The sequence below is a fragment of the Tetrao urogallus genome (assembly GCF_951394365.1).
Source record: "Tetrao urogallus genome assembly, chromosome: 14".
NCBI lineage: Eukaryota > Metazoa > Chordata > Aves > Galliformes > Phasianidae > Tetrao > Tetrao urogallus.
The window spans coordinates 8,052,605-8,067,874 of NC_136827.1; the positions used below are offsets into that span (position 1 = coordinate 8,052,605).

Below are 15,270 nucleotides of genomic sequence, written 5' to 3' on the forward strand. Positions count from 1 at the left end.
ACAGCCATCCCTATGGCACAGCCAAAGCAGCACCGTGGGCACTGCAGCTGCTGTGAGGCACCCGCTGTTCTCTGGGTCACGGCAGTCACTCAGCACGTCCTGAGCGATGGCAGCCCGTGGGGTGCTGCTGGCTGGCTGCTGTCCCAGAGGTGTGTGCCGGGACTCTGGCCCAGTTATCCCATCGTTGCTATGCTGGGAGTGGTGAGGAACAGTTACTTAACGTTCATAAAATGTTTTGAAAATTAAAAGCTTCTCATTGTTGTGGCATTATTATTATGAATTAACTGAAGCTCTGGCCTCTCCAGGCTTTATCTCTCGCACTGCTGCTGGAAGTTCTTCATAGCCCCAAACAGCCGAGCTTGATTTAGGGAGCTGTAGTTTATATGGGTGAAATCATTATAAACCCAATTGGCTCATTACTGCTGCACTAAAGCTGACAGCAGCAATTACCAGCGTGCTGTCACCACATCCACTCCCACCCTCAGCACACAGCACAGGGCTTCCAGAGCTGTGGCCGCTGCAGAAGGTCAGCACTGACAGCACCCCCCCACCCTGCCACCTTCAGCTCCCAGAAGCCCCCAAAGATGGATGCAGAATCAAAGCTCGAGAAGAAAAAGAAACAAAGAGCACAGAATTATCCGTGAGACTCCAATTCACTCTCAGGGGAGCAGAGGGTGCCTCTGCCACGTACAGTACTGAGAATCATACAGAGCTGCAATATAGAGATCTTTCTATGTATATATTTATAGGTATGTATATATTTATAATGCCTTTAAAACAGCCGCGCCTGCTTCTTCAGCTCGTTCCTCTTCCAGAGGGCCAGGCGGTCGAACTCGGCGATGGTCATGCCAAAGATCTGGTAGAACTCCTCCTGGGAGAGGTGCCGCTGCGGAGAGAGGAGCTGCTGGGCCAGGGCCACCATCCCAGGCTGATGGCAGTGCAGGGCTGCAGCTGGAGGGGGTCTGGCAGTGAGACCCCCCCAAAGGGGTGCAACAGGGGACTGCAGCCTGCAGCTCTGCTCGCACAGGAGATGCTCCTTGCGTGCCCATGAGCCCCCCTCACTGCCCCACGTGGGCCAGGGAGAGTAAGCCCCAAGGAGATGTGTCCACTGGAAGATGCCTCACCTCTAACCGAGTCCTGTCCACATCCTTGGGCAGCTGGTTCCTTCCCCTTGTCTTCACCAGCAGCAGCTCATAGGGGTAAATCTGCGCAGGGACAGCAGCACCATGGCAGCTCTCTACAGCCAGCAATGGGGCACCAGGACAATGCCTCGCCCTGCCACATTTTGGGGGGGCTTAAGTAGCACAGCAGGGCTTTGGTGGGACAGGGTAGAAGGTGGCTTGCTTTTGGTGTGACCCTAATCCACCTGTGTGGCTCTGAAACGGTGAATCAAAGTTCTGCTACTCGCTCTGCAAAGCCAGGAGTGACCCAGAGGTGAATGTGAGCTGGGAACACGAGCACAGCCACCCACCTCTGCCTCGCGCCAGGGAGACACTGCTGCCTAGCACAGGGCTGGGGACCCAAGCAGGAAGCTGAAGCTCTGCTGGGAGCCCTACAGTGCCAAGATGGGCTGTCGGGATGAGGATGGAGGGGGAAGAAGGCAGGGAGAGGGCAAAGCTTCTCCCTAACAGGGTCTGGGCACACAGGGGCACCTCTCTGGGACCTCCTCTGGGTGTCACCTCCAGGTGGCAGTCACGCCTGGGAGCCATCTTACCTTGTACTCTGTGGGACACAAAAAAACAAGAGACATGAGCCACTCCCACCGGCAGCCCCCTCCCGGGCTGCGGGGACTCCCCCATCTCTGCCCTTGTCCCTCTGGTCTAGATCCCATTTCTGGAGCTGCCTGCAGTGGGGCGGCAGCCCCACGGCACCCGCTGGCCCCCCACCCTGCCTGCTGCCCCACAGCCTCACCTCGCATCCCCCAGTTGACGGCGTTGGTGCTGTCGTAGTGGAAAAGCTCCGCGCTGGGCGGCTGCGGGAGGGATTCAAGGAGAGAGGGAGGGGTGAGAAGGGGCCCCTCCAGACAGTCTTCTTCCCAGCACAGCATCTCTCATGACCCCAAAAGGGGAAGACACCCCCATGCCTGGCAGGGAGGAAACTAAAGCACAAGCGACAGGGAAGTGACAAGCCCAGGTCTCCTAAGCTATAGGGTGTGAAGCAAAGCAATGTGAGCTGCAGGACGGGGATTGAGACCTGCAGTGGGGCAGGCACAGCTCTCTGGCAGTGCCCACTGAGGGTTATTTGGGACTGGCACAGCCAGGCATGGCAGCAGGGATGCAGAGAAGGGAGCAGCAGGAGGCACTCACCCTGTGCAGCCCGTTCCTCCGGTAGGCAGGGAGAGAGGCTGACTTGGAAATGAGGGGATCTGGAAGGAAACCACCACGGAGCATGAGTGAGACAGCAGGGCCAGCCCAATGCACCCAGCAGCACTGCTGCATGCCCATACCTCCCCTTTTCTGACACATCTCCTCGGCCGCCGCTCCCGTGCATGGCACAGATGTGTTCCTGCCTCCCCAACCCAGCTGCTCACAGTCTGTTTGAATTTCCATTATTTCTTCATTTCTGTCCAGCTCCAAACTCACCTGGCTCTGTCTCCTTTCCAACTCCTTCCAGTGTGTTTCTCTCCCATGGCAGCCTTCCTTCCTCCATCCCAATAGCCCCTTTCAAAATCTTCTTCCCTCCTGCTCTGCCCTGACACAGCACAGGGCTCCTTCCTCTCCCCACACCTCCCCAATCCTAGCATGGTTCTCTGGGCTCAGCTCTCAGGCTCTGGTCTCCACACCTGGGTAGGACCATGCCCCAAGGATGAGGGGTGGTACACTCACCACTGTCAGCCAGGTAGTGCATCCGGGGGGCTGCAAGGGGAGCACAGCCAGGGTCAAAGGGTTGAGCACTCTGCACCATGCAGAGATCCCCCCCCCCCATCCCGTGGTCCCCAGAGCTCCCCAGGCATCCCCACACAGTCCCAGCCCCATGAATGCATGGGGACTGCACAGAGCCTCAGGAAGAAAGGGGTCTCCTGGGTGCATCCCCCGTTCCCAGCCCCTTCCTGCATGGGACAGAGGGGCGGACAGTTGTGCTTACAGCCGTTGAGGGAGCCCTCATAGCCAGCCGTGTGCAGGGCTTCTCTGCTGCTGGCAGAGCTGCGGGGTGGGGTCCAGGGGTCTGCGTAGGAGTTGGAGCGCGCCTTCATCTCCTCCCTCAGGATCAGCCTGCCGATGCCGCTCTGGATCTGGGCAGAGAGATGGCAGTGCTGGTTGGGAACATCCCAGGGCACGTGGCACCTCTGGGCAAAGAGGTGACGCACTTTGTGCCTTCCTGACTCGCTGCCACCTTCTGCGACCACCCCACCAGGCTCGAACAGGGAAACCTCTTACCTTGTGCATGCCCCGCTCATAGCCATCCTCTTCACCTCCTGATGAGAACCGCCGGGCTCGGGGGGCTGCAAGGAGACATGTGGGGGTCAGATTGGGGCAGAGACAGGAGACAGCCCCCAGAGGCACGGGGACAGACAGATCCCAAGGACTGCTGGGATTTGGGGGTCACTCTGGTACGTATCTCAGCTCAACCCCATCTTTGGGTCCAGGTGCAATGCAGGGTGATGCCCTCTCTGTGGGTTTTCCATTCCCGCAGTGCCACGGATGGCTGTTACCTTTGGGGGATCCCTGGAAGGACCAGTACTCTGACTCGGAGTGGTAGTAGGGGTCGGGGGAGTAGGCAGGGCTGTACTTGGATGTCTGTGCAATGTCCTCACTGGTTTTGCTTTTGGTGGCTGCAGGGACGTTGTCTGCAAAAGGAGAATGGAGAGCTGTAATAGGGACATCACATTTATAAAAGTTCCATACCAGGATGAAAGCAAACCCTCCTCTCTTCTCAGCACTTTGTAATAAATTGTGTTTGGGAGAGCTCAGAGCAGAGCTGGAAATAACCCATTCTCAAATGACTGACACCTCCTGAAAACAAGGATGCAGTGGCAGACAATGGTCTCCAGTGCAGGGTCTGGCACTCCAGCAGCCTCAGTGCCAGCAGCACCATGTCCCCAGGCTGTCCCCTCTCCAAGGGCTATGGCTGCACAGGCACACAGCAGGGTTCACGCAGGAAGAGATGGAGGAGGGCACAGTCCCTCTGGGGCAAACAACGGGTCACCATGGAGAGCAGGGGGGGGATCCCAGCAGCTGGGGAAGGGGTTCAGTCCCAAGGCCAGGACACTTGTAGGGGGATGGGCACTGGGAACATGCATAGCCCCTGGCTCCTTCCAGCCACCCTCTATGACTGTCCTGGAGGCAGCAGGGGAAGGAAGGTACAGGCAGAGCCCACCACCCAAGCACAGGGTACCTCACCGACAGCAGCTACTTACAGCAGAGGTGCAGGCAGACAGCAAGGCAGCGGGCAGGTGGGAAAGAGAGCCCGCAGAGAGAGAGGAGACACAGTTACTACTTCAGGCATCTGCAGCCCAGCTACACATGTCAGCAAGCAGAGAGAGTACAAGCCCAGCAGAGCCACGAACCATCCCAGGCTTCCTCCTCCCCAGCCTCCTGGGTGCATTTCAACATGCAGCAGCCATCCAGGATGGGCTATGTTATTCCTGCAGGGCTCCGTGTGTAACTGTAAATCGCCATCTGCAGCCCTTTACATGGGCTGCTCTGACTCCTGGTGTCACCCTCATCCCCTCTGACACCCCCCTGTGTCCTCACTCCCCTTCCCAAGGATGCCCCATGGCTAGCAGCCCTCCCCTCCACCCTGCTCCTTGCATTGTGCCCTGCGCTGTGCTGCTCAGAGGGGAAGCAGCATTACCATCCGCAAAGCCCTGCTCCCTAACTCCTGCCTGCATCTCCCACCATGCCCCTACCCATCACCCACACCGAGAGCCACCGTGCCTGGCTCCCAGATTGTAGACTGACCGTGCCGCTTGTAGATGGGAGGTTTCCTGTAGATGTTGCTCTCACCAGCAGCTGGATAGAGAAAGGGAAGAAAGGAGGAAAGAAGCATGGAGAGGAGCTCAGTGTGAGCTTGCAGGAGGAGCAGGACGGTGGTCCTGCAGGAGATGCTGCCCCGCTGCAGCCTCCAGTGCAGCCCCAGCATCCAGCCAGATCCAGGCTGGATTCCACCGCAGCTGGGCAGGTGGCAATGCATGAGTGCCATGCAGCGAGCGCCCGGTCAGCATGCACCGCGGGGGGCACAGATGCACCACCGGCCCTGCCAGCCTGCAGCTGGGCAACATGGGGGAGAACACCTGCGAGAACCACCTGCGAGCTACCTGGGGCACAACAAACTCAGCCAAAGCCTCTTTCCGCAGCAGAGAGAGAGAAGAGCCAGCTGGGAGGGAAAGCGAGCCAGCGCCTGGTGCCAAGCTGGCGGAGGGTTGAGGGGGCCATCCATAAAGCACCGACCTGCTGGGTGGGGGGATGGGGTGGGAGTGTGGTCAGGGTGTCCTTGTGGTGCAGGGTGTCTCCGGGCACTGGGGGTCCCATGGTGGGACAGAGTGGTGGGAAGTGCCTGTTGCGGGGCAGGGGACGGATGGTGCTCTGCCTGCTTCCCGCCCACTGCCCCCCCTCTGACCCATCCCCGTGGGCTCTGGAAGTGGGTGGTGGCCCTTACCTGGTGGCCCCCTGCAATCCCTGCAGAAGGGCAGCAGGCAGCTGGCAAGCCCAGAAGAGCCTGGGGGGAGGGAGCGGCGGGCCCTAGGGGGAGTATAAAATAATCATCTTTAAGGGGGAGAGCAGAACGGCCCCTGGCTGACACACATTGCCTCATGGTCCTGGGGGAAAGGGCAGAGGATGGCTCTCTGCAGGGGCTCCTCGAGATGTGCAGGTAGAGGAAGGGTGGGCATGGGGACAAGGGGACAAGCAGACACTGGAAGGCTCTGAGACGTTTGGGTGGTGACAGGGAGGAGGAGGAGGGTTCAAGCTGCAGGTCCTGCTTATGGATGGCCTCTACCAGGGTAGATCCTGCTGCCAGCTGGCTCTAGGCAGGCGGTGGAGCTACGCATGCAGCACACAGGGGATGGCACATGCGGGCATGCGACACATACGGCACTTCCCCTGGGCCAGGGGCTCCAGAGCCTACCTGGAATGTGGAAATGCTTGGGTGCTTGGTATGAGGTTGGAGTAGAAGACCTCACATCTAACTGGCTATAGTAGGGGGAGCTGCGCCCACTCTCTGTGCCTACGTGGTGCCGAGCGGAAGCAGCCAAAAGTGACCGAGAGAAAGAACAAGAGGCAGAAGAAAACAGGTGTTAAAGGCAGCGGTGTTAGAAGAGCAGGGGATGGCCTGTGTAGTGAGGTGACAGGGTGATGTGGTCCAGGATGGGCCATGATGGAGCAGATGCCCTGCATCTTCTGATGAAGACAGATGTGGAAGTGCTCCATTGGCAGCACCATTGGTGAGAGGAAAGCTGTGCGTGATGCAGTGGTGAGTGGTGCAGTGCAGGGATGGTGGAGGAGGCAGCATCTCTGGACACACTGCCTCAGGTTGTGCAGTGCATTCCTATCGAGCTCCAGATGCCAGGAGAGCAGGCAGACACAGCGTGTTCCTCCCCAGCTGAGCTCTGCAATCCGGAGCAGCACTTGCAGCATGAATGCTCCATGCACAACCCCAGAACTACCACGCCAGCTGAGTGGGCTGCTCTCTTCTACATTTTGCTGGACCTTGGGGCCACCTTCATCCTCAGCTCTGAGCCCCCTCAGCCTTCCCTTGCGGCTTGCACAGAGGGTGGCAGAACCACAGGCTGCATGCAGCACAGGTCACCACCTGCCCCCACCGCTCCTCCTCTGTCCCTGGCCAAGACCAGAGGGGTCCTTGGAGCCACAGCCCAAATCCTCACCTGAGCGGTAGAAGTGGTGGGGGGACCTCGGGATGGTGGGGGACATGCCCTGCCGGCTGTAGGTGGGGGAGTCGATGTAGCCAGGGCTGGAGGCTCGCCTCTGCCGGATGTCAAAGCTCTCATAGATGTCCTGGGGACAAGGAGAGGTTTGGAAGGTTAGAGCTGAGGGTGAGAGATGAGGTAGGCATCCTGGGCCGAGGATGCTGTTGAGTGCATGTGTGTCCAGTTGGGACTGGACAGGAGCAGTCCCCTGGGATGGGTCCCTATGTTCCCCAACCTCGGGTTGGCACTGGGCAGGGGATGCTCAGCACAGCCCCATAGTAACAGCAGGATGATGAAGGTCTGCAGTGCCATTACCTGCGAGTACGGGGAGAGGGTCCCCAAGGACTGGAGACAGCGGGAGGCAGGGAGGAGAGATAGAGAGAGACAGCACATGGTTAACGGTGGTGGCCACACAGCAGCTTTGTTTCCCATGCCACAGCCCACTCGGTGAGAGCAGATTCATGACAGCTGTTGGGGTGGATGGACTGGGGGTGACAAGCCCTGGGACTAGGGATGAGAGGGATGTGGCTGCAGCACATTACAAAGCCCTTGTCAGGACTACCTCAACCTCCCCCTGCTCTCTGTGGGATCTGTTCAAATCCTGTCCCTCTGTGCCCTCCTGCCCATGAGCTGCTATGGGACAGCTCCATGCCACCTCACTCTTGACAGTGACTTCAGCACCTGCTGATGGAAAGGAAGCCTTGGGGAGAAATCCCCTTTCCTGTGTGCCCACTGGTATCCCTGAGAAGTGAGTGAAACCCCATGCCATGTCCCCAAATGGGGGTTCGGCTCTGGGCACGTCCCGGCTCAGTACCTCCCCATAGCTATATCTCTCCAGCGTCTCATCCGACGTGTATCTGTGATAGGGCTCGTACGAAATGAGGTCAGGACGCTGCACTTCGTAGATGGCTTTAATCTTGGGAAGAGCTGCCAGGTCTTTGTAATTAAGGATCTCATTATCCACTTTAGCCTAGGGAGAGGGAGAGACAGAGACAGAAAGGACGGAAAGGAAGAAAAGGAGAGAGGAAAGGGGAAGATGGAGCACACAGTACACAGAACCAGCATGTGGAGCCCGAGCACCACGGCAGCAGGAAGAAGAGGTGAGAGGAGGCAGCAGTGGGACAGGGCAGAGGGGCGGGGATGGAGGGCAGTGGGACAGTGTCCCTCTGGGTGCTCCCTACATGCCAATGGGAAGAGGGGACATGACTTGTCCATGCTGTTCCCAAACACAGGGGTGGGAACTGTCACTCTCCCTTCCAGATCACCCCAAACCCATGGCCACAGCCTCAATTCTACCCTGTGGGGCTGAGGTCAGAGATCTACTTACGCAGATGACTCTGTTGGGGGAGCCGATGCTGGAGCCGGGTGGCGAGATTGAGGTTTCTGATGTCCTTCTGTGCTGTGGAGCCAAAAAGAAAGGACCAGTGAGAGCCAGGCAGGTCACAGCCAGGAGCAGCAGACATTGCATAGTGCTGAGTGCTGCTCAGGAATGAAGCTCCTGCAGGGTAAGGAACCACCCTGGACTGGGGCAGTGCTCCCGCAGTGCCCAGGGACTCGGGTCAGCACTTGGGACCTGCAGCTTTTGGAGAGGCCTCTGACTGCCACCTACCTTCAGCTTCTTCTCTGCCCGGGCTGCCTGCTTGCAGATGGGATGCCACACTTCAGAGCCTGGAGTGCAGAGGGAAAGCACCTGAGCTCTGTGCACAGCTCGCACCCACTGCTAGATATCACCCAGCTGTGTGCCTGCACGTCCCCAGCCCCGTCCTGTCCCTGCATATCCCAGCCCCGCCACCTCCTGCCCCTGCCCAGAGCCTGCTGTCCCCCAGTGGGATCTGGCTATGCTGTCCCCAGCTGCACTGCAGCTGGGAATGGTTCCTATGGAGGCTGGAATGAGCTCCTGCCAGCACCAAAGCAGCTGAGCAGACAGAGCCTTAAGATGCTCAGTGTAACCCAGACAAAGGGGAAGTGGGACAGGTGGGAAGGGGTCCTGGGGTTCCCTGCACGGGGCACAGCCCCCATCAGGGCTGCAGTTCTTACCTGTGAGGTACATCTCCTCTCCTTCGGTGAACATCTGGTGGCAGCGCACGCAGCGGGCGCAGGTGGGGTGGTAGTGCTTCCCACCCGCCTGCAAGGGAACAGCCTGAGTGGGGCAGGGCCTGGGCATGCTCAGGGGCAAAACCTCAGGGAGAGCAACACAAAGTAGAGAAAAGCAGAGCGTGTTTCATGCAAGAAACAGACCCGACCTGCGGGTCTGGGAGCCCTGGCTCAGGGCACAGCCCCACCGGTCATTGCATTCCTGCAATAACCACTATGCAGGGTGACTGAGGGCAGCAGAAGATGAGGAAGATGAGGCTCTCGCTGATAATAGGAATGGCAGTGATAGAGGGAGTTGGGAACAGTATGAAGAAGGGAAGATCAATAGAAAAATTTGATGTGAAGATTAGCAAGAAGTGCCAGAGAAGAGGTGGTTGCCCATAAAATCAGCAGGAAACTGATCCTCCCAGGGCACAGATGGCAGTCAGTGGCTTCTCCCCTCTGATTTGTGCCAAAAGGGATCCACCATCACTGTGTCAATAGGAGGATTCAGCTGTAAGCTGTGAGAAAAGAGACTGAAAACAATGCAGCTAAGCCTCAGCTCCTAAACACCATGGCCACTGTATCTGCAGTTCCATACTTCCCATATGGGAATGGGACTGTGGGCTGCTGGAGACAGCTCATGTCAGAGACACAGATCCTCCCAGATGCTCTGCTGCTCCTCTGGTCCCTCTTGGAGCCAGGATGTGCTGCAGCCAAGTGAGGTCGGTGCTTTCAGACCCCTCAGTGGCTCAGTGTGCTGACACTAAGAAATAACACACACATCTTTTCCTGTCTGTCCATATGTGCTGCTGCGGTAGGCTGGCAGGGAAGTGCACCAGACCTGGCAGGGGGAGCAGGGCCTCATCCATTGTGAAGTGCAGAACCTGAGCAACCACCCATCCCTCCAAAGGCAGACATCCCAGAAGTGTGCATGCTTTTCCTCTACTATACTGATTCACATTACAGCTTATAAGAGGGTGGCAGAAGCTGTGGGTGGCGAGATCTGCTTGTTATCACACAGGGTCCCTTACAGACTCATTAATCATTCGTGCCTGGCCGCACAGCTCCAGCCCTTAGGAAAACCCAGCAGCTGATGGATAGCACGGGAAGGCTCGTTAAGGCCTCACATTATTTAAAGGCGCCTTTTTCATTTTGTGCTCTGCTGGAGAAGACGATTGGAACCCCTGGCTCCAGGAGGAAGCTCTCCGGCAGGCACTGAGCAGTGCCAGCGGTGCCACCCAGCGCTGCCAGCAGGATCTGAGCTCAGGAAGCTCTGGCTTCGCCCTGCTCCTCTCTGGGGTTTTCAATTGAGCGCCCCATGCTGGGCAGTTGGCCACAGCAGCTGCTGCAGTTCTGAGCTCATGCTCACAGCAGCCAGTGCTGGAAACTGAAGTCAGCAGAAAGCATTCCTGGGTTCAGGAGCTCCTGAAGAAGGATGGGAGCAAGATGCTGGAGAGCCCTGGCTGAAGCCTCACGGGAGGTTTCCTGGCCAGGCCTGGTGCTCTCAGCTCAGCTAATGGGAACTGGAGGGAGGGGGTGGCTGATTACTTCTTGTGGGTGACCCAGGCTGGAGGTGCCCTGTCCCAGCTCTCAGCAGGCTCCAGACCCCTCCTTCAGCTGTCGCCTGCACCACTGCTTCTTCAGCCCACAGTAGAGCTGTGGTACCCTGGGTTTGGGGATGCTGCTCCCTGTCAGGGGTCTCTGGAATGGCAGAGAGGTGGGTACAGTGCTGCCCTGGGAGTGACTCCCCCACCCAGCAGCTCCAGGTCTCAGCAGCAGCTGCACATGCTTTCAGCATTACTACCTCCCCATCCTGCCACAGCTCAGCTCCACGGAAACACCAGCGGATCTAAAAACCACAGCATGTTTTATTCTGACATCTTTCTCTCTGCCTCCCACCTTCTGACCCTTTGGATTACAATCAGGCTGGGTTTTCCAGCCTTTTATCCCCTGCAGACATTTGGGTAGGAACAGTAAGCATGGCTGCATCCTCCACTCCAGGAGCAGGGGCTGCAGGACTGGCCCTGAAGGACCTCTCCTCCCTCAGGCAGCAATTCCCACCTGCTGGCTGCTGCAGGCTGTGCAGCTGCTCCATTGCCTCAAACCTGCACCACGGCTGCTTGCACTCATCTTTGCTGCTGGATCCCCATGACATCCTTGCATCCCACAGCAGCTTGGCACAAGCAGCTCCTGCTGGCCAAGACTTGGTCAATAGGCAAAGCCACCTCTGAATCTGGCCCAGGACAGGGCCCTGGCTGGGGGTGGAGACAAGGATAGCTGGGTGCTGCAGCCCTCACCTGGGTGGGTGGCTGTGCTGGATGTGTTTCCAAGGCAACCAGCAGTCTGCAAGGGATGTGCTTGCAGGCTGGGGATGCTCTGGAGACAGGTATGGCAGTAGCTGGTTAGAGCTGGAGTCTCCAGATGTGGGGCATGTCCATGGCACTGGGTGCTTTGGTAGCAAACACCAAAGGTCTGCAATGTGGTGCTGCTCTTCCTTCTACTGCCACACTCCAGATAAAGGTGTCCACACACCCACTGCCCCCAGCCCAGAGGGAGGAATAATGTGATGGCAGTGATGAATCTCCCACAGCTCCCCAAGACACACACTTCTGGGTGGACTGTCCCTATTACAGCCCAGGACAGGCGGCCGTGGCCCCAGGACTCACCTCCAGGACCCTGCCACTGATGTACCGGTCGCACGTTTCACACTTGATGCCAAACTGCGCATGGTAGTCAGACTCGCAGTATGGGACTCCATCCCTTCAGGAGAGGAAGGAGATGGGTGAGGCAGGTAAGCCGGGCCAAGAACTCCTTGCACCGCCAAAATCCCACCACACACCTGAGAGTCACCTGCTCAATGGGCTATCACTTGCTGCTTTGCCCCCCATAGCCAGGTGCCCATAGCCAGGTGCCCACAGCCAGCTGCCCATAGGCAGATGCTCACTGCAGCACCAGCAGGCAAAGACAGACCAGCCAAGCTCAACCAGCAGCACTCACTTGCTGATGTACTCTCCGGTGAGGATGATCCCGCATGTTTGGCACTTGAAGCAGCTGACGTGCCACTGCTTCTCCAGTGCCAGGAGGGACTGGCCCTGCTTGATCTCCTCCTTGCAGCCTGCGCAGTCTGGAGTAGGGGGGCAAAAAGGAGGGGGAACGGATGAAAACTCTGCCCCTGGGGGATCATCCCTGCACCACAGATGGAAGATATCACCTGCCCCTGCCTGTCCTCAGAATGAGTCGGGAGGAGAGCCTTTCTGCTGGGGCTGGCACCATGGCATTGGCCAGGGCTCCGTGGGGCTGTGCTGCCCAGGGCTCCCATGGGGCACAGGGATGGGAAGTGCTCAGCAGAGCAGAGTAGAGGAAGGGCTGCGCTCTCCATCACTGCATCCGGCCCCAGCACAGTATTTACGAGACTCCCTTCCTTCCCTGCTACTCTTGGCTCCTGCCAAGGCTGCGAGCAGGAAGCACATGGGCCTTGGACCCCTGACCTTGGCTTCTCATCCTCTTCTGCCCTGGTGCAGCAGGTTCCATAGTGTTGCTCCTTAACCCTCTCCTCACTGCCCTCCTCCCTCCTGAGGCACTGTGCAAGCAGAGCAAGGCCTTCTGCATAGCCCAGCCTTGGGCAGCTCCACACCAAGCCATTGCCCACGGAGCAAAGCTGGGCGAGCCCCTGGCAGAAAACAGGCGGGCAGTTCAGCTGAGCTGGGATCTGGTCCTTCCCTCACAGAAGTGCTGCTTGCCTGGTTTTCAGGTTGCTCCCCAATCTGAAGTTGCAGGGAGAGGCACAGAACCTTGCTCCCAGGGCTGTTCTCCTGAAGAGCATAGCAGCAGCCCCAGGTGGCAGCCCTGCAGAGGCATTCCTTCCCTGCCATTCCCCTGGGTGGAGTGTCAGGACCCCAAGACACCATACAACTGGCTGCTGTCTGTGAACAAAGCACAGTGCCCTTGGGTAACCCCACTCTGCTGGCCAGGGAGCACTGGCTGGAAGGGGTGGGAAAGGAGGAAGCTGATGAGAGGCCGAGCACACGGCTGCCTTTCCCCTTCTTATGGCCCTGCTAAAGGAGGCAACGGGCAGCTCTTGCCAGCTCATCCGTGGGGCTCAGTGTGGGGATGGAGGAAGGTGGGAAAGTCCTGTGCTGTGCCTGGGGCTCACCAGTGAAGCCACATCCCCAAACTCACGGGAGGTCATGGTGAAGGCCGGCCAAACCCACCCAGTGCAGCCTTCCCCCAGGTCCTGCTGAGTTTCAAGTTGGTATCAGCAACACAAGGGAAGGAGCACAAGCAGCTCACACAGGGACAAGACAGCAGCACCCACCCAGGTCAAGCACAGGGCAAGGGAGTTTCCGAAACCAGCATTGACCTGCAACCCTGGGTGGAGACAAAGGCTGCTCTGCTCCTCCTGCCAAACCTCCCCAAATGCTCGTGCCGTGCTGCATGCCAGCCCCAAAAGCCCCTCCCATCCCCGAGCACCGGCACCTGTGCCCAGCACCACCCCAGTGATGATGGGCGCAGCCAAAACCCTGCTAGAGGGCATGAAGACAGGGTTACAAAGGGACATCAGGGAGAGTGCACACAGCCCTGTCAGCCTGAGGAGCAGTGCCCACAGAAGCCCCTGGGGTCCCTCACATCACACCCTAGTGGCCGACTTACGGCTGGGCCCGTGGATCTTGATGGGTTTGGTGCTGATAAGCGAATGGGAGCAGTTCTGGCAGACGCAGTCCTTCCCGCTGAACGTCACCTTGTCCCCAATGGGGAACGGCTTCCTGCAGCCGAGGAGAGAAGCATATGAGATGAGCCCCCAAACCAGCATGCCGCCACGTGTGCCTGATGTCCCACCTGCAGGTGCTGCAGACGAAGCACTTGGGGTGGTAGGTCCTGCCCAGCGCCGAGATGACCTCCCCGGTGATGAAGTCCCCGCAGCTGTCACAGCGGGTGCCGTAGAGCTGCTGGTAGTCGTGGGTGCAGATGTACTCCTGGTTCTTGAAGAAGAAGCCCGACTGAGCCAGGTCGCAGCCGCACACTGCGGGGGGGGACACGCAGCCATCAGCACGGGGTTCAGCCATGGGACCCGCGGGCAGGGCGGGGTGCGTCCCCCGGCCGCAGCGCCGGGCCGGCTGCCCGCGGGTATCGCCGAGGGTTCCCCGCTGAGACCCGGCCCAGCACCAGCAGGTGTCAGTGTTGGGCCGCGCGGGTGCGGGACGCGGCTCCCGGAGGAGCTGCTCGCACTGCTGTTTGTCCGTCGGTACCCAGCCCAGCCCTGCTGCATCCCCTCCGGTGGGAGCTGTGAGTGGTGCACGGCCCGTCAGCGTGATGCAAGGAGACACGGCAAGCCCTGCTCTTTGGTGTCATCTCCCTCCTACGTTTTTTCCGTCTACACAGACCCCAGGAGCTTCATACTCTGGGAGGCACAGCAGGGACTGCACAGGGACCATTGGACATGATGCATAACACCCATCCCACCAAATGATGAGGTACAGGACAGGCAGGCAGCCCCCAGCTCTTGTGTGGCATTGGGAAGCAGAAGCATGAACACCTGAGGAAGGATCAGACCCTGTTTGCTGTGGGACTCAGAGAACATCCTCACAGCTGTGCCACATTCCAGGGGACACATGGGGACAAGCCTCAGGGCTGGCACGGGAGCTGGCAGCAGCCAGTGGCAGGGGTAAGGGCTGAGAGGGAAGGTGAGACAGGAGGATTTCCTCTCATTATTTATTCCCTTTCACTCGCAGAGCAGGCAGCGAACTGTGCCAAGCTCTCCAGCAGCTCTGTGCCCTTTGAAGCCAGCGGCTGTCTGAGCAAGCAGCTTCCCTCTGCTCACAGACACCAGAGCTGGAGAGGGGTGGGGAGGAGCTCGGCATGGGCCCTGCACATTGGCCCCCAAGGCAAGCCAGGGCTAAACAGAGTGGTGACAGCCCCAGGGGACTGTCCCCTCCTGCTGAGCCCCGGATGCTTGGGGGAATGGCAAGATGATGGCCAAGGGGACAGGATATGTGCCCTGCTTAGCACAGGGTGCTGTGAGACCTTTAAAAGCCCCGGTAATGAGATGCTTTACAATGCACAGAACCAGCCGCGGGCCTGCTGGAGAGCGGCTGCTTTAACAAATGCGCTGAGGAGCCCTGCAGCTTCAGTTCTGGGTTGTTGGCTTTTATAGCTCTCCACTCTGTTCTTGCACCCGTCCTCAGGGGACAAGCAACCTCTCCCCTCTATTTCCACAGCCTCCTGGAGGAGTTGAATCCTAGCTGAGCACAGAGTATCCGTGGCACCTCGAGCACAGCTGTGCCATCTGCCTGCCCTGGCCATCTCCCCTGCTACAACTTAGCTCAGCCAGG

General features: G+C 58.8%; 1 protein-coding gene across 1 annotated transcript in view; it reads right to left on the reverse strand.

Moving 5' to 3' along the window:
- Positions 1-772: 772 nt before the first annotated feature.
- ABLIM3 (actin binding LIM protein family member 3) overlaps positions 773-15,270 on the reverse strand; it is a gene marked incomplete at both ends in the record, with an annotated part of 34,613 nt that continues 20,115 nt past the window's right edge. The window contains 20 exons of the mRNA XM_079542244.1: positions 773-886; positions 1,125-1,205; positions 1,904-1,972; positions 2,307-2,365; positions 2,826-2,855; positions 3,085-3,232; positions 3,378-3,442; positions 3,653-3,787; positions 4,902-4,952; positions 6,067-6,165; positions 6,824-6,953; positions 7,181-7,210; positions 7,680-7,835; positions 8,193-8,264; positions 8,475-8,533; positions 8,903-8,990; positions 11,608-11,701; positions 11,939-12,065; positions 13,592-13,704; positions 13,778-13,961. Coding sequence (XP_079398370.1) covers positions 773-886; positions 1,125-1,205; positions 1,904-1,972; positions 2,307-2,365; positions 2,826-2,855; positions 3,085-3,232; positions 3,378-3,442; positions 3,653-3,787; positions 4,902-4,952; positions 6,067-6,165; positions 6,824-6,953; positions 7,181-7,210; positions 7,680-7,835; positions 8,193-8,264; positions 8,475-8,533; positions 8,903-8,990; positions 11,608-11,701; positions 11,939-12,065; positions 13,592-13,704; positions 13,778-13,961 — 1,904 coding nt within the window. The remainder of the gene's footprint in view (positions 887-1,124; positions 1,206-1,903; positions 1,973-2,306; positions 2,366-2,825; positions 2,856-3,084; positions 3,233-3,377; positions 3,443-3,652; positions 3,788-4,901; positions 4,953-6,066; positions 6,166-6,823; positions 6,954-7,180; positions 7,211-7,679; positions 7,836-8,192; positions 8,265-8,474; positions 8,534-8,902; positions 8,991-11,607; positions 11,702-11,938; positions 12,066-13,591; positions 13,705-13,777; positions 13,962-15,270) is intronic.